Here is a 16,861-nt window from a genome sequence, read left to right as displayed (position 1 = left end):
GGCTGTTGTGTCCCTGGAGGGCATAAGGACAGAATGTGTGTAGGTTTGGGTGGGGGGATGGATAGAGGCTGGTAGAGTCTGCCTGGGATGTAGAAAGCAGGAGCAGAGGCAAGACAAAGTCCTTTATTAGAAAATATATCAAAATCCCAGCCCCCTGAGTCAGGAGCAGAAGAGGCAGCTGCTCTAGCCCGGGCAGACGGTGCCCTGGGAGGGGCTTCCTTCACCAGGCAACTTCCCAGGAACCATAAATAGAATAAATATTCACAGAGGTCCCAGGAGAAGCCAGATTGCTCATGGAAGAGACTGTTCTCCATGGAAGAAGAAGAAGGGGCTCGGGGTCCAGCCCTGCTCCTATCCCAGGGCCCAGGGACCCCCGGGGACTTGTCACTTAAAATCATGACATCAAGGATTCACAGTCATAAACCCTGGCAGGTGACCCTAGGAGGAGGGCGTTCCACCCAGGTCTAGAGGAGCCCAGCTCCAGTCCAGCAGTACGAGGCTCCCGGCAGAGCACTCGAGTTCAATGTCCTCACATCCCTCTGAGAGATATGAGGGGCTGAGGGGGGCGGGGCAGTGCAAGCCCTCTGACTGGTTCATGATCAAGGTGGACAGGAAGGAGAAAGTCAGTGTGGACCACTGGGCGCTGTGTGGTTGGCAGTAGGTAGCAGGCCGGGCCTGACTGGGGGCCGGCGCTGCAGCATCTCCTGTCGGAAGGCCTGGGAGGAGCCAGGCGGATAGCGGGGACCAGCAGCAGCCTGCGGACCCCGAGGGTCAGTCCCAATGTCTGCGGTGATGTTGGTGTAAAGAGGACCCAGTTCTCGGGCCAGCAATCGGTATGTCAGCGAGTTCATCCCGTCTTGTGTCCAGGAGTTCTGAGTCCGGACCAGGAGGTCAAATCTGAGGGTTAGAGGTTGGAGACTGAGACCCAGAAAGGGAGAACCAGGATTCTTTAGGAATTTCCTGGCCGGGGCAGCAGAGCCCTGTGGCTCCAGTAGCCATTCCCCGGCAGTCCTCCCTCCCTACCTGTGGGGATTTTCCTCGTTGCCCTTATCTCCTCGGTGCTTCACCATCTTATAGTGTCCCACAGATGCTGGGGGCCGAGAGATCTTCATGCCAGCCAGGCGCACCCTGTGGGGAGAGGGAGCGGCTCTTGGAGGGTGCCAGGGGACGAGAGCTGCTGACAGGCAGACAGCCAGAGCTCAGGCCAGCAAGGAAGGGGTTACATGTGTCTGTACAGGAAGAGCAATGCAGTTCCCAGTTAGGTGGAAAAGATGTGAAGGGTAGACACTCTGAGGCAGATGTGGCCCACTAACAGGCCCTGAACTTACAGAGAAGGAGAGTGAGCTCTTGTGAGGACAGATGGAATATGTCACCTTTAATACCATGCCCACTCAACACCCCAACCCAGGGTATTCTCGCCTCCTAGGCCCTGGAGGTGGCAACACAGATCATCTCGTTCCTGGCCACTAATGTAATCTGACCACAAGGAGTGGCATGCCCCCTGCCACACGCAGCTCCCTCACCCCTTCTGCTCCCCAACTCTCCATCCCTGCCAGAGGCCCACATGGGTCTGCAATCCCCAAACCCTCGCCTCTGTAATAAACAAGAGAAAAATGAATGATCTTGTTATTAAATAATAATAATTAAAAGAAAAGGTGTGAAGGAGAGAAGAAAATCAAGCAGAGAAGGAAACAGCAAGAGGCTATGTCAAGGCTGGATGTTTGGATCCTCAAGGCCCGGTGCTGGGACCCTGGGACAGCTGGCAGGCGTGGGTCTGTACCTCATAATGTGGCCTCCTGAACAGTTTCCAGGAGCTGCCCTTGTAGGAAGGACATGAGAGGCCATTTTGTTAAAAGGATAGGACAAGACTGAGTGTGGCAGATCAAAGCTCAGTAATTCTTTGGAACACTGACAGAGCTACCCCAACAACCATATTAAAGTAAGGGGCGAGGGCCCGGCGGCGTGGCCTAGCAGCTAAAGTCCTCGCCTTGAACGAGCCGGGATCCTATAAGGGCACCGGTTCTAATCCCGGCAGCTCCACTTCCCATCCAGCTCCCTGCTTGTGGCCTGGGAAAGCAGTTGAGGACAGCCCAAAGCTTTGGGACTCTGCACCTGTGTGGGTTACCCAGAAGAGGTTCCTGGATCCTGGCTTCAGGTCAGCATAGCATCGGCCATCGCGTTCACTTGGGGAGTGAATCATCGAATGGAAGATCTTCCTCTCTGTCTCTCCTCCTCTCTGTATATCTGACCTTCCAATAAATAAATAAATCTTTAAAAAATAAATAAATTAATTAAGGGGCGAGTGGTGTTGTGAGGCAGCACGTTAAACAGCTGCCTGGAAGCCTGCAGGCTGTATCTCACATCCCATGTTGGAGTATCGGTTCAAATTCGAACTACTCCACTTCTGATCAAGTACGTGGGTCCCTGCACCCACATGGGAGACCTATGGCATTCTGGGCTTCTGGATTTGGCCTGGCCTCAGTAAAGATCTACTAATGGATGGAACATTTGCCGTCTCTCACTGTTTGTTTTTTTTTTTTAAGATTTATTTATTTCTTGGAAAGTCAGATATAGAGAGGAGGAGAGACAAAGAAGATCTTCCATCTGCTGATTCACTCCCCAAGTGGCTGCAACAGCTGGAGCTGTGCTGATCCGAAGCCAGCAGCCAGGAGCCTCTTCCAGGTCTCCCATGAGGGTGCAGGGTCCCAAGGCTTTGGGCCATCTTCAACTGCTTTCTCAGGCTAAGAGCAGGGACCTGGATGGGAACTGGGGCCTCCAGGACACGAACTGGCTCCCATATGGGATCTCAGTGTGTGCAAGGCAAGGACTTTAGCCACTAGGCTACCACGCCGGGCCCTCACTGTGTGTTTGTATTGCTCTTTCAAGCAGATAAAAATAAATTATATATATATTTAATGGAACTGGATAATCAGGACCTAAATAATTCTTGATACCCAGGGCGAGAAGCGAAGGCAGCCTGGCTAGGAACTGAAAGAATGACCACATCTGGCGTTTGCTGGGTGCTTTGCATACATTCAGAGGATGGGAATTCACATTGGTATGTCATCCCAGAGGACGCAAGGGGGGAGGGCACGCAGCAGTTCCAGCATACCAAGCACAAGTATTCACACCACAGTCATGAATCTAGGTCAGCTAAGGCTGAAGGTTAGAATGTTTCACATGCTAAAATTAAAAAAAAAAAAAAAAAGAGTTGGCCTCATGCCAATGGCAAGACCTTTTTTTTTTTTTTTAAGTGATTCTGAGCTACACAGATCAGAGCGGCTGCTCACCCCCACCTCCACGCCTCACGAAGCAGTCTGGGCAGGGGGACTAAATTGTCTCAAGCCCCTTTCCAGTTCTGGACTGCCTGACACTGTTTCCTACTAATCACACCTCTCCCATGCATATAACCCACCAGACCGACAGATCAAAGCCTGACTGAGTAGACCAAGGCTAAGGGGAAGCAACGGGCCGAGTGTAGGGTGTGCCAGACCTGGAGCCCGAGGAGTTGAAGGGCTATGGCTCTAGATGGCCTTAAAGGACAGGACCCCTGGCTGGGATGGGAAAGGAGGTGACGGCAGGAAGTCTGACCTGGTAGCGATGTCATCGTCCTCACCACCCCAGCCCCAGTATTCGTTGGGGAAGCCATTTATCTTCAGGTACTGGTCAGGAGTGAGCGCCGAGACCCCTCCGAAGTATTGTGGGTACGGGAGGCTGGAGAGTGAAAGATTCTTTAATCCTCGAGCCTTCTGGGGAGGCATCCATGCCCACAGTCCTCTGGGCTCCCCTCCCCCCTCCCTCTCACCCTCTCCTCCCACTACCTGTATCCAAACTTGTTCATGGCAACAGCAACGTGGCGGGGCCCACGGGGGTCACACACATACAGGTTGTGGTCATTTTCTGGCAGGAGGTCCACGTCGTGCAAGAATAGACAGTCCCACTCTTCATCGCGCAGGGCCTCTCGCACCCCAACATTCAGCAGCTTTGCCCTGTTAAATGTTCCATTTCCAGCCTACAAGACGACAGCGGAAGAGTATCAGGCCATGTCTTTGTTAGCCTTGAGAAGAGAGGACTGAAGAGAAAAAGCATTCAGAGGATGTCAAAGTTGAGAGCGGGGCAAGCCGGATGACGAGCAAGGCAAGCTGTTTCATTTTTTCCATTAGTCATTAAACAAATTCTTGCATATCAGTATGTGCCTGACAACCTACCCACAGGTGGAACAGCTAGTAAATTACTGCCCTTTGCCTCATTTTTAAGAGAGTAAAATACCTTGCTCAAGGTCACCCATGACACATTCAGCAGAACTAGCATTTTAGACCAAATCTACTACAAGTTACTCAACAAAGGAGAAATCAAGGAAAGGCATGGGACAGTGAGGATATCCCAAACAGGATAAGAAGTGTGAGATTAATAAGTCTGGGGCCTGGCACAGTAGCCTAGTGGCTAAAGTCCTGGCCTTGCACACGTGCCAGGATGCCATATGGGTGCCAGTTCTAATCCCAGCAGTCCCAGTTCCCATCCAGCTCCCTGCCTGTGGCCTGGGAAAGCAGCCGAGGATAGCCCAAAGCCTTGGGACCCTGCACCTGTGTGGGAGACTTGGAAGAAGCTCCTGGCTGCTGGCTTTGGATCAGCACAGTTCCGGCCACTGCAGCCACTTGGGGAGTGAATCAACAGAAGGAAGATCTTCCTCTGTCTCTGCTCCTCTCTGTGTATCTGACTTTCCCATTAAATAAATAAATAAATCTTAAAAAACAAAAACCAAGTCTAGAAGAGTAGGGCAGCTGATTCTCCACAGTCAACAGTTTGACCTCCAAAAGTTATTCCAGCGACCCATGAGAGTGACTTCCTTAGGAAAGAGTATGGAGTGGTGCTCAGAGGTACCTGGTGGATGACATAGATGCCATAAGCAAGCTGCTGGCGCTGCAGGAAGGGGTGCAAGTGGTAGAGCAGCAGACGCAGGTGATGCTCCCTGGCACGATGGGGCACAATAATGGCTGTCCGGGAACGAGGTTCACACCCTGCTGGGTGGTATCGGCCCCCTGGTTCCACCCGGGGATTCCGTGCCACAATCTCTGCCAGCGATGGCACCGGGCTAAAGGACACTGACACAGGACCCACTGTTGGGAAGAAAGGGCAGTGTCAGGGACCCGAAGGACAAGGAGGAAAGAATGAATAACAGTGCCCTAGTGGCTGTGTTCTGGGGTTCACTTAGAAATCTCCTAAGCTTGGGTTCCCCCATCACTGGGACAACACACCTCCTCTGTCCTCTTATTTCAGTGTAATGTTCTGCCTCACAAGGTTGGAATCTACAGCTGGGGGAGGGAGAGAACAGGACTTCCAACTAAATCATTAAACCAGGGCTCATCTATAAGGGAAATAATTCCTAGCCTGGAGCAGCAAGGGCCCATAAATGGGCAGGCAGTGGAACGCTGTGACCCAGAACAAAGGGGGTGGCAGGGAGGTTCTGCATTCAGTCACCTCTACCTTATTCCCAGCCCACCATCAGAGTACATTCCACTCCTACCATTCCATGCTTGCCCCAGGCTGTCTGTGCCCCGCAGCCTGTCCTTTGATTCCCCTTTTCTTTGACACTCACCTAGGAGAGGAGACCGTTCAGGGCAGTAGGGCAGACCTTGAGGAGCCAGAGGACCCCCTGGGGCAACAGGAGCCCCAGGCAGGTGACTGAGATTGCTGTAGACATCACGGGGGTGAGAATAGTCAAAGGTCGGGCCCTGTTCTCGGCCAAACAGGGCACTGAGGCTTCGGAAGCCCCCCAGTGACAGGTACATCATGACAGCCAGCTGGGAGCCCACGAGCAGGGCCAACGTGCAAGGCCGCTCCAGCAGCCTCCGCAACATCCTGGGCTGAGGTCTAGGGAAGGAGAGAGGGGAGCTCTGGGGGTGGGCAGGAAGCCAACAAGCCAAGCAGGGCAATCAGTGAGTAGGGATGAGGGTGATGTCCAGGGTCAAGAACAGGTACAGACAAGGAGCTTACAGGACAGGTGCACAACCATACAAGGGAAACAGTGTAACCACCAGCTGCCCTGCCACCAGTCACTCCCAACCCAAGTCTGACTCCCCCACCTCTCCCCAGCCACTCCCACCAACTACACTCAGTAACCAACTTCCCAAGAATGCTTACATCATTTAAGTCCCCAAATCCATGTCAAAGAGTGTCTGGAGAACCCCTCTTCTGACTGTAGAGTGTGTGTGTGTGTGAGGGGGGAGAGATAGACTCACCTAGGTTCACGCTGTCTTCTTGGGGATCATGGGGACTCCAGGGGGGTCCGGGGGGGTAGAGATGTGAGGCATTATCTAGAATTGGAAATGTCACACAGGACAGAGCAAGGCCCCATCCAGCACTCCCACAGCGAATCTTGGGCCAGCTGCAAGAGAAGTGGTTATGGATAACCAGCCACCTGCCTGGGCAAAGATCAGGAAGAAGGTGCAGGTGGTTTCTCAGCAGGGGAAGTGAGGGAAAGAGGGAAAAGTGGTTGGAACAAAAGCATCAGACTACGAGAGAACACTCGCCTCCTCCTGCCTCGTGCTATCCTAGAGCGGCAATCAGGTTCCTACTTAACCACCCCCTACCCCAACTCCAACAAGCCATTTGTCTGGGGACACGGCAGCTAATGGAGGAGACTGAACCCCAATCCGAAAGACTGTGGCGCGGCCTCAGGAGAACTCAGGGCGAAGCAGAAAACAGGCTTCTTCCGCTCTTCACCTGCTAGGGAGCCAGTTCCTCAGGTGCAGGGTGCCTGACCACCTGGGACCTGCACGCAATCGGTCCCAGAGTGCAGGGGGAGCAGGAGCAGGTGGGGGTGAAGTCCTCTATCTTCCCTACCCTCCCTGTCCTGGAGAGGGGATGAGGAAAGCGCTGCTGCTCAAGGAGAATGGGAGAGAGGGAGCTGAGGCCGAGGCAGCCGGGATAGGGGGTGGGGGCAACACCTGGGCGGTCTCACCTGGAGGGGCGTGGTCAGCGCTCTGCAGGGGGTTAGAACCCAGTCGGGTCGCAGCACGTTCTGCCCAGGCTCATCTCCTCTTGCGTTTGCCCTACCTTGCAGCCTGAGCCCATCCGGCCCCCCGTCCAGATTTCCATCTGAGATCCAGTCCCTGCTCAAGGTTGTCTCTAGCCTTTATCTCAAACTTCTCACCCTCTTGACCGCCCGGACGTTTCTGCGGGGCCTCATCCCTCCACCGTCCCCAGCCCACGCACCTCGTCTTCTCCCCGTCATCACCGCCACCCCAACAGCCGGGCAGGTTTCGCTGCAGCCATCTTGGAAGCGGGCGCTGCGGGCGGGGCCTCGCGTCACGGGGCGGGACTGGGGGGCGGAGCAGCAGGGCCGGTAGGGCTCGGTGGTCCCAGTGTCTGATTTTTGGGGGGTTGGGGTCCGAGCGCCTGGTCGGTCGTTCCTGGTCGGTTGCGGGGGAAGCTGGGTGCTGGAATCAATGCGAAGGAGAGCAGAGGAGAGAAGACTCCTCTGCAGACTCCTGGTGGAATTCCATTTTCCACCCTTCAGAATTTTGCAATCAGTAACTCAGGTCCTTGGTTTCTCCTCAGGCCCGAAACCGACCGAGAGGCCGACGGGACAGTTTCTGGGTTTCAGATAACCTCAGTGGCAGCCGCAGCCGCAGCTGGCTGAGTCCCTCTCCTGCTATGTTAGCGGCACTTCTTAAAGCCTGGCGTCACTTTAGTATATAAATCGTTTCTTGATCAGATTCAACGTTGCACTTTGTTCCTGGTTTTCTTCAGGTCCTGAAACAGAATCGGTTGCATAATGAAACAATGAAACATTGAAAGTGGAGGAAAGAGCAGCGTCTGCTTTAATATAAAAATGTGCTTCCCCAGATATCAGAGTTGCACATTGGTGTGCAACATGTTTCATCTTGTGGCTCCCACTGCCTCCTGCCATATTGTGCACCTTAGCTGATGTTGGCTCCAGGGACACAATACAAGGCTGGATCAACTCCGTGTCTGCCCTAGAAAGACACATGGGTGCATGGAGGATGGAGGGATGTGAACAATATAGTGTGACAAAGGATAACTCAGAAATGACACCCATTCACCCATGGAGAGTCCGGGAAAACTGCCCAGAAGTGACAGTAAGGCGCCCCAGGGGCTTGTCTATAAGCATGTTCTTTTCATTTGATAAGGTTCTGTTCTCATGGGCGTTCAACTACCACACGGTGTGGGTAACTGGCCTGCATGTAAATTGTCCTGTCTGCTACAGTTCAGTTAACTTACTACATTGTTGGGTATGGTGGGTTGGTTCTCTATTTTCCTGTTCATTTTTGTGTTTGTAATCTGAAAAAAAGTGTGTCTGGTCTGTTCTCTAGGTTTCCTCTTGTACCAGTTACAACATTGCCACTTCCTTCTTGAGTTTAAAAAAGTAAAAAAAGGGCCAGGCGCGGTGGCTCAAGTGGTTAAGGTCCTCACCTTGCACGCCTGGGATCCCATATGGACGCCGGTTCTAATCCCGGCGGCCCCTCTTCCCATCCAGCTCCCTGCCTGTGGCTCGAGGAGGCCCAAAGCTTTGGGACCCTGCACCTGCGTGGGAGACCCGGAAGAGGCTCCTGGCTTCAGATCGGCATGGCATCAACCATTGCGCTCACTTGGGGAGTGAATCATCGGACGGAAGATCTTCCTCTCTGTCTCTCCTCTATGTATATCTGCCTTTCCAATAAAAATAAAATAAATCTTTTAAAAAAAAAAAGATCAAGGCACTTTCATTTTTCTGGTATTGATAAACCTGTCTCCTGAACTGAACCTTAGACAGGCTGCACTGAGTCTCCTTTATTATTAGGTCTTGACCTTGGGCCGGTCTAACAAGTTTTAGAGGAATCCTGCTAAGTCAGTTTATCAAGAAACCTTTCCCTCCCCCCACATCTAATCACTGTCACCTGAGGTCAACAGGAATCTTGTTCCTGTTAGGCAAGAAATTCCCTACCCTTGATGCAATTTTCCTTCCATCCATTGGCTTCTCCTGCTCAGGCACTGTATAAATCCCTCCTTTGGGCTGGTGTTGTGATGCATGTTCTAATGCCAGCATATCACATGGAAACCGGTTCAAGACCTGGCTCCTTCACTTTCCATCCAGCTCCCTGCTAAGGACTAAGAAAAGCAGCGGAGGATGGCTCAAGTCTTTGAGCCCCTGCACCCACACAGGGCACCTGAATAAAGCGCCTGACTCTGGCCAGGTGCTGGCTTATTGCAATCATTCCAGCAGTGAAACAGCATATGGGAATTTGCTCACTCTCTGCGGTCCCTCCTGTCTCCCTCTCACCCTCACTCCCTCCCTCTAAAAAGGGAGGAAAATTTCTTGGTTCTCCTTTATGCAGGTCAGCTACATGGCGCTTCATACATTACAAGATCAAAAATGGATGCTTTAAGCTTGGTATTTGGCCTATTTGCTTAAGACACTAATGAAGGGGCCAGAGCGATGGCTAAATGGCTAAATCCTCCACCTTCAAGCTCTAGCATCCCATAGGGGCGCTGGTTCATGTTCCAGTTGCTCTGTGTCCAATCCAACTCTCTGCTTGTGACCTGGGAAAGCAGCACAGGATGACCCAAAGCCTTGGGGGCCTTCACCTGCACAGGAGACCCAAGGGAAGCTGCTATCTCCTGGCTTCTGGCTTCAGATCGGTTCAGCTCCAGCCATTGTGGCCATCTGGGGAATGAGCCAACTAATAGAAGATTTCTCTCTGTGTTTCCTTCACTCTGTAAATCTGCCTTTCTAATTTAAAAAACACTAATGAAAACACGTGTCCCATATCATAGTGCCTGGAGATAATACCTGGCTGCAGAGGCTGGTGCCATGGTTTAACAGGTTCAGCCTCCATCTGAGGCGCCCATCCCCAGCTGCTCAAATCTCAGCTGCTCTGCTTCCCCTTCCAGCTCCCTGCCTGTAGCCTGGGAAAGCAGTCAAGGATGGCCCAAAACCCTAATCCTCACCCTTGGGACCCTGCATCCAAGTGGTAGCTCCAAAGAAGCCTCCTGACTCCTGGCTCTGGATGGGCCCAGCTCCAGCTCTTGTGAGCATTTAGGGAGTGAAACTGCAGATGGCAGATCTTTCTCTGTCTCTCTGTATCTCTCTGTAAATCTGACTTTCAAATTAAAAAAAAAAATCTTAAAACAGAAACAAAACCTGCTTCAGCTCCTGCCTCTGGCTTTCTGCTAATGCAGACCCTGAGAGACAGTGGTGATGGTTCATATGAGTGGGTTCTGGCCCCCAGTGAGGGGACTTGGATCAAGTTCCCAGCCCCTGGCTGTCTCTTCCTCATAAATAAATAACTTCTTTTTAAATTTTTATTTATTTGAAAGGCAAAGTGGCAGAGAAAGAGATATTTTACCCTCAGTTCACTCTCCTTGTGGCTGCAACAGAATTGGGCCAGGCTGAAGCCAGGCGCCTAGAACTCTGTCTGGATCTCTCCCATGGATAGCAGGAACACAGGAAGTTAAGCTGTCTGCTGCCTTCCCAGATGCATTAGCAGGAAGGCTGGACTGGAAGCAATTGGGATGCTGGAGTTATAGGTGGCACTTAACCCTGTGTACCACAATGCAAACCTCAGTTTGCAGGTTTCATGGTCAGGTTAGTTTTGGCCTGTTTTGTCTGGGAGGCTGAATGAAGAATTGCTACTCTGTAAGATAATGGCAAGGTTTTGGTTAGTTCTGTTTTCTTTCTTTCACTCCCCCAGTGGTCACAACAGCTAGAATTGAACCAATCCAAAGCCAGGAGATAGGAGCTTCTTCTGGGTCTCCCACACTGGTGCAGGAGCCATCCTCGACTGCTTTTCCAGGCTACAAGCAGGGAACAATATAGTGGGAAGTGGAGCAGTTGGAACACGAACCAGTGCCCATATGGGGTGAGAATTTAGTCATTGAGGTATCATGCTAGGCCCTTGGTTCTATTTTCTAACATTGTAGGGTTTGGTTACACAATCCAATTATTTATTTATTGAACAAATAAGTGAAATAACAATTCTCAGTGGGAGGATAGATCAATTAATTTATTTTACTCTTCATACTTATTTTCAGGGCATTTAATGTTTTGTTGAAGACTCATTTGTTCTTTTTTGAAAGGCAGATTTTACAGAGAGAAGAGACAGAGGGAGAGGTCTTCCATCCACTGGTTCACTCCCCAAATGGCATCAATGGCTGGAGCTGAGCAGATCTGAAACCCAGAGCCAGGAACTTCTACCGGGTCTCATGTGAGTGCAGCGTCCCAAGAACTTGAGTTGTCCTCTTCTGCTTCCCCAGGCCATAAGCAGAGAGCTGGATCAGAAATGGAGCATTCAGGACACAAACTGGTACCTGTATGGATGCCAGCACCAGATGGTGGAGGATTAACTTGTTGGCCCAAGATTATTTTTTAAAGTGCAGTTAGAAAGAGTAGCAGTTGAGCGAGAGCGAGCAAATGAAAGAAATATCTTCTATCTACTTGTTCACTCCCCAGATTACTGTAATGGCCAGAACTGAGCCAGATGGAAGCCAGGATCATGGAGTATCATCTAGTCTCCTTCATGGGTGCAGGGCCATCTTCCATTCATTATCAGAGAGCTGGATCTGAAGTGGGGCAACCGGGACTCGAACTGGTGCCCATATAAGATGTTGGCATTGCAGGCAGAGACTTAGCCCACCCACAATGGTGGACCCAAGGGTAAAATTCCTAAGTTGTTTATCTTCTCAATGAATATTTGCATCTACAGTATCATGTATCTCTCTATGAACTTGGATGTGTGTATGTCAGAGTGTGCCCCTGTGTAAGCTTGTGGGGCCTGTTGCTGATTGATCAATTGTGAAAGATGCATAAATCCACTTCCTATCCCTGCCTTTCCTTCCTGGAGCTACTTAGTATACTGGGCCTGTCCCCATATAAGGTCCATTCTGGGGAAGGTGTTCAGTGTTGTTGCTCTCTGGCCTCCTGACCCCCCTCCTTCTTTCTCAGCATTTTTAGAACTGATGGTTTCCTCCAGCTGTCAGCTGGTTACTCTTGTTGCCAATGATTTTGGCTTTTCCCCAGCAACAGCCAATGGGGGAGATCTTTAATTGGCTCAGAAGCATCCTCTTAGTCAATAAAATGTTAATACATGAAAACCTACTTCCTTTCTTTTTCCTTCTCCATTAGCCCCAACCAATGAAATGCTGATTTTGTCACCCACCCAGTGTCAATCTGGTACTGTGGAAAACAAAATACTGTAATACTGTACGGAGATTATGGAAGCGGGGCCAGAGACAGAATGGGAGTGTAAATACCCATGCCATAGCATTCTGGCTCTCCCATCTCTACCGCAAAAATAGTGCTTGGACAAATGCCCAGATTTCCTCTGCTCTAACCACAGAAACAGACAATCTCAGTGGAAGGAAACGCTTAGAGAAACTGGTCCAACTTATTTATGGCTTCAACCCCGTCCCTACGTCAAACACACGCACACCACTTGTCATCCCGTAAAACGCCTGTCCAAAATCGGCTTGGACTTCTCTCTGAGGACGGCATTCCCTCGTCAGCTGTTGGCTCTCCTTTGTCCGGCTCCACACTGTGCCCTGTGTTCCCTCACTAAGATGAAACTGCCTCGTCTCAGTGCGTCTTTCCCCCTTGTTAAGCTTTCTTTTCCTGCCAGAACTTGGTGTGCATTCCAGCTCAGGCCCGTGAATGCTGTCAGCAGACTGCGTGGACAAAGGTCACCTTGGCCAGTCCAGGGAGGCACGCTCTCCCCACATTCCTAGCAAGAACTTGCTGGACTCCTGACTCCAGGACTGAGGATTGAGAGCAAGGTCTGATTCTTCCAGATCTCACCCGGGGTTGAAGGCTACAATGCCCATTGCTTCTTCTTGAAGAATTAACTCTTGCTGCCCCCCTTCCACTCTATACTCCCACCCATCTATCCAATCACAGATATGGTCTATATAATCAGTCTCTTTCTGGGGAAAAAAAAAAATTCATTACCAGTAAGAACCCTACTCAGCAGACAAAAGGCTTCTTAAAATAACACTTATAAGTGACCAACTTTGTGGTGTGATGGATAAAGCCATCGCCTGCAATACTTGCATCTCACAGGAGTGCCTATTCATGTCCAGCTGTTCCATTTCCAATCCAGTTCCCTGGAAAAAGTAGCAAGAGATGGCCCGAGTAATTGGGCCTTAGCCACCCACATGGGAGACCCGGATGAAGCTCCTGGCTTCAGCCCCGCTTCTGCTATTGCAACCATTTTGGGAAGCGAGCCAGTGGATGAACACTTCCTTCTGCCTCTTGTTATCTCTCTGCAACTCTCGCAAAATACATAAATCCTTTTTAAAAAATAACATATGGGGCGATACTGGTGTGATACCCTAGTGGCTAAAGGCCTTGCATCTGCTGGGATCTGATATGGGTGCCAGCTCTAATCCTAGCTGCTTCACTTCCTTTCCAGCTCCCTGCCTGTGGCCTGGGAAAGCCATAGAGGATGGCCCAAAGCCTTGAGACCTCACACCTATGTGGGAGACATGGAAGAAGCTCCTGGCTCCTGGCTTCAGCTGGGCTCAGCCATGGCCACTTGGGTAGTGAACCAGCGAATGAAAGATCTCTCTAAATATCTCCTTCTCTCTGTAAATCTGACTTTCAAAATAAATAAATAAATAAATAAACATTTTAAAAAAGATTTATTTATTTTTATTACAAAGTCAAATATACAGACAGGAGGAGAGAAAGGAAGATCTTCCCTCCGATAATTCACTCCCCAAGTGAGCTCAACGGCCAGTGCTGAGCTGATCCGGAACCAGGAGCCAGAAACTTCCTTCCGGGTCTCCCACGCAGGTGCAGGGTCCCAAGGCTTTGGGCCTTCCTTGACTGCTTTCTCAGGCCACAAACAGGGAGCTGGATGGGAAGCAGAGCTGCTGGGATCAGAACCAGCGCCCATATGGGATCCTGGCGCGTTCAAGGTGAGGACTTTAGCCGCTAGGCCACACGCAGGACCCAACTTTTTTTTTTTAAATAGCACATATGAAAAGTGATTTACAAAGGGTGTAAAGTGATTTATAAGTGTGAAAGTGATTTACAAAGGGTGTAAAGTGATTTACAAGTGTAGAAGTGATTTGCAAAGGGTATAAAGTGATTTACAAAGAATGACTGTGATTTCTCTGGGATAGTGAGGTGGACTATGACCTTTAGATGCTTCCTTGGGTCCTACCCAAGGTTCACCCTCTTTTTTTGTTTGTTTTGTTAAATTTCTATTTTGAGTTTTTGAATTTTATGGTACAATTTCATATAGACTGGGATTCCCCCCCACCAAGCTCCTACCCCACCTGAGAGATTTTCCCCATGTTGCTACAGTAGTATAGTCTTTCATAAGGAGTCTGTAAGGACTTATTCCAATATCCCACCCTGGACCCTGCGCCATTCCTTCTTCCTCACAGCTCACAGAATTCGCGCCAGTCCAGCCATCCACCAATCAGATGTAACCTGGCATTCCACCTGATAATCTCACCCCCAATCTCCCAGCCCCTTCCCCAACGCCACCCACTCACCAATCATCCCCAGGCATTCACCTGCAGGCACCAATCCCCTGGGGCCTTGACCTCAATCCCTCCGAATCCCCGCCCCCCACACCTGGCAGACAAAAAAGGCCCCCAGGTGCGGTTCTTTCTCTCTTGCTCTCTCGGTTCCTCTCCCCTGCTCTTCCTCTCTCTTCTCCTTTTTACCTCCCTTCCCCCCCTTCCCCTGTTCCTGCCTCACTCGGTTCTCTCTCTCTCTCTCTCTCTCTCTCTCTCTTTCTCTCTCTCTCTCCCTCTCTCCTTCCTTGTTCTCCCCCTCCCCCTCCTCCCCCCTTTCCCCTTCCCCTATTCCTGCCCCGCTGGAATAAACTTCCTAAGATAATGTCGTTGCGTCTGGTGTTTTCAGCTCACGGTAAAGAACCAGGTTGCGGGAATTAGCTGCGCGTAAAGTATCGTAATACCCTATGACCTAGAACTAGAACTCTAACATTCTTCTAAATAACTAACAGAGTCAGAATTCCATCAGTCTGTTATTTAAGGGTTCACCCTCTTTTAACCTCATAGCCCAGGTAGCCTGGGACCTCATCCCTACCGGGTTCTTTTGACCCCCTAGCTTAGAGTTCCTCTTGTGGCCCTGTTGTTTCTCTGTAAAGAGAATTCTCGTGGATTCAGGGTGCACTCCCCTGTTATCCCTGTCACAGAGCTCTGCTTACTGTACCAGAAGTGCAGAGTGCTGAGAATCACACGTCCATAACGGTCCAGTGTTGCTAACCTGACCTCATCCCATCCCCTTGTTGGTAAGAGCACCAGAGAAGAACTGAACATTCAAGCATAGCAGTGGGAGCTGCAATTACTGGGGAAGAGAATGTGGGCGGTCTCTTTCTCCTACTGCGCAGGGAACAGGTGCTATGCCCCGTGGGGTACAGTACAAAGCCCCAGGTGAGGCGCTGTTGGTTGAGAACTAGCTTAGCCATGCCCAGCTCCAGAGGGCACAGTACACCTGCCAGGGCTTTCCTCAGCCCCACGGGCAGTGTCCAGCAGCCCAGCTAGAGGTTGCCATGGCAGTTAAATGCCTTTGGTTTCTTCATTTCCCCCACTTTTCCCATTTCTCACTCCAAAATTTCTTTTTGTTGTGTTGTTAATTTTATCTATAGTTCCTCCCTTATCTTCACGTTGAGCCTTGTCTCCTGTCCCTAGCAGTCCCGTTCTACCACTTAGAACTCCACTTTGTCGCAGTTGACCTGCCACTCGACCACTCCTTTTCTGTCTACGACATATGCAGGACTGACCAAGTTCTTTCTCAGGAAAAGTTGCCAGGGCCAGTGATTTAGCAGGTAAATCCGCAGCCTGTGGCGCTGGCATCCCATATGGGTGCTGGTTTGAGCTCCACTTCTGATCCACCTTCCTGTTAATGTGCTTGGGAAAGCAGAAAAGGATGACTCAACTCCTTGGGCCTCTGCACCCATGTGAGAGACCCGGGAGAAGCTTCTGCACCTGACTTTGGACTGTCCCAGGTCTGGCTGCTGTGGCCATTTGAGGAATGAACATGCAGATGGTAGCTCTATCTCTGTTTTTTCCCTCTCTCTGCCTTTCAAATAAATCAACTAATCTTTAAAAAAAAAAAAAAAAGTTGCCTGCTCCAATGGGAGAGCAGAGCTTCTCCAGGACCCTAGTACCCCTCGGTTCCTCTGCCACTACGCCTGGCCCCTCACCTCCTGTCCTTTCTCACATCTTGTGCGCTGTTTCTCTTATTTAATTTCATTCTAACCTCACGTCACAGAAGAAAGCTTTTTGGGCTTACACTGGCTGATTCTGGGGACACTGTCACAGTCAATGAGTTGCCATAAGACTAACCTCTCACAGAGTCCTAGCCCTCACCATTCTGAAAATCTTAATTTTCGTACCTAGAACAACCCTGTGGGACAGGTGTCAGTGGTCCCATTCAGTGTATGTGTGTAGCCCAAGGCTGTGCGTCAGACTCACCCAGCGCCACCCAGGCTGAACTGCAGCTCTGGTTCTGTGAGCCCCAGCTCTAACGCGCTGTCTTCCCCACATTGCCCCCATCCCCTCCTCCCCTGGCACCGTCACTATGAAGTGCTTGTTGGTGTTCACACAGTCTTTTTTGTTCTTGTGCACCGTGTGTGCAGCCAAGCGTTTCTGGTGTCTCCTTTGTGGGACTGGGAGCCTCCAACCAGAGACGAGGCACGCATTGCCTTGTCTCTGATCAAGCCTTGCCAAGCACAGAACCAAATCCGGCAGGCAGGCAGGCATCACGGATGTGGCTCTCTGCCACCTTCAAGTACGTGGCAGACCTCTGCAGAGTAGACGTGGGCAGAAAGGTGATAATAACCAACAGCAGGTGTCACATGTTGAGCACTTGCCAAGTGCTGGGCAT

General features: G+C 50.8%; 1 protein-coding gene across 7 annotated transcripts; it reads right to left on the bottom strand.

Annotated features, from left to right (window-relative positions):
* Nucleotides 1-108: 108 nt before the first annotated feature.
* On the bottom strand, nt 109-7,296 carry B4GALT3 (beta-1,4-galactosyltransferase 3). 7 transcript variants are annotated; one of them, XM_041003239.1, is made up of 8 exons: nt 7,216-7,296; nt 6,240-6,385; nt 5,597-5,871; nt 4,882-5,117; nt 3,822-4,012; nt 3,592-3,714; nt 1,024-1,128; nt 109-897 (listed from the first exon to the last, which is right to left on the bottom strand). In XM_041003239.1, the coding sequence occupies exons 3-8, from the start codon at nt 5,856-5,858 to the stop codon at nt 624-626; spliced, it is 1,191 nt and encodes a 396-aa protein (XP_040859173.1). In that variant the 5' UTR covers nt 5,859-5,871; nt 6,240-6,385; nt 7,216-7,296; the 3' UTR covers nt 109-623. The 7 variants fall into 7 exon arrangements, with proteins under 7 accessions (XP_040859173.1, XP_040859176.1, XP_040859174.1 ...); XM_041003242.1 differs by having other exon boundaries at nt 5,597-5,894; nt 6,240-6,314; nt 7,216-7,287; XM_041003240.1 differs by having other exon boundaries at nt 6,240-6,314; nt 7,216-7,287.
* Nucleotides 7,297-16,861: the final 9,565 nt, after the last annotated feature.

The sequence above is a fragment of the Ochotona curzoniae genome, unplaced genomic scaffold (genome assembly GCF_017591425.1).
Source record: "Ochotona curzoniae isolate NIBS_2020 unplaced genomic scaffold, NIBS_Ocur_1.0 scaffold_2683, whole genome shotgun sequence".
Lineage (NCBI taxonomy): Eukaryota > Metazoa > Chordata > Mammalia > Lagomorpha > Ochotonidae > Ochotona > Ochotona curzoniae.
The sequence above is the reverse complement of the archived record's forward strand: the minus strand, read 5'-3'. Positions and strand labels throughout refer to the sequence as shown.

Excerpts from the sequence above, each read along its gene's own strand:
- B4GALT3 (XM_041003239.1), bottom strand. The coding sequence starts at position 5,858 with ATGTTGCGGAGGCTGCTGGAGCGGCCTTGCACGTTGGCCCTGCTCGTG. Across the intron at positions 5,118-5,596 it reads TGAACGGTCTCCTCTCCTAG|TGGGTCCTGTGTCAGTGTCC; the intron begins GTGAGTGTCAAA and ends TCTTCCCAACAG. Across the intron at positions 3,715-3,821 it reads ATGAACAAGTTTGGATACAG|CCTCCCGTACCCACAATACT; the intron begins GTAGTGGGAGGA and ends TTCACTCTCCAG.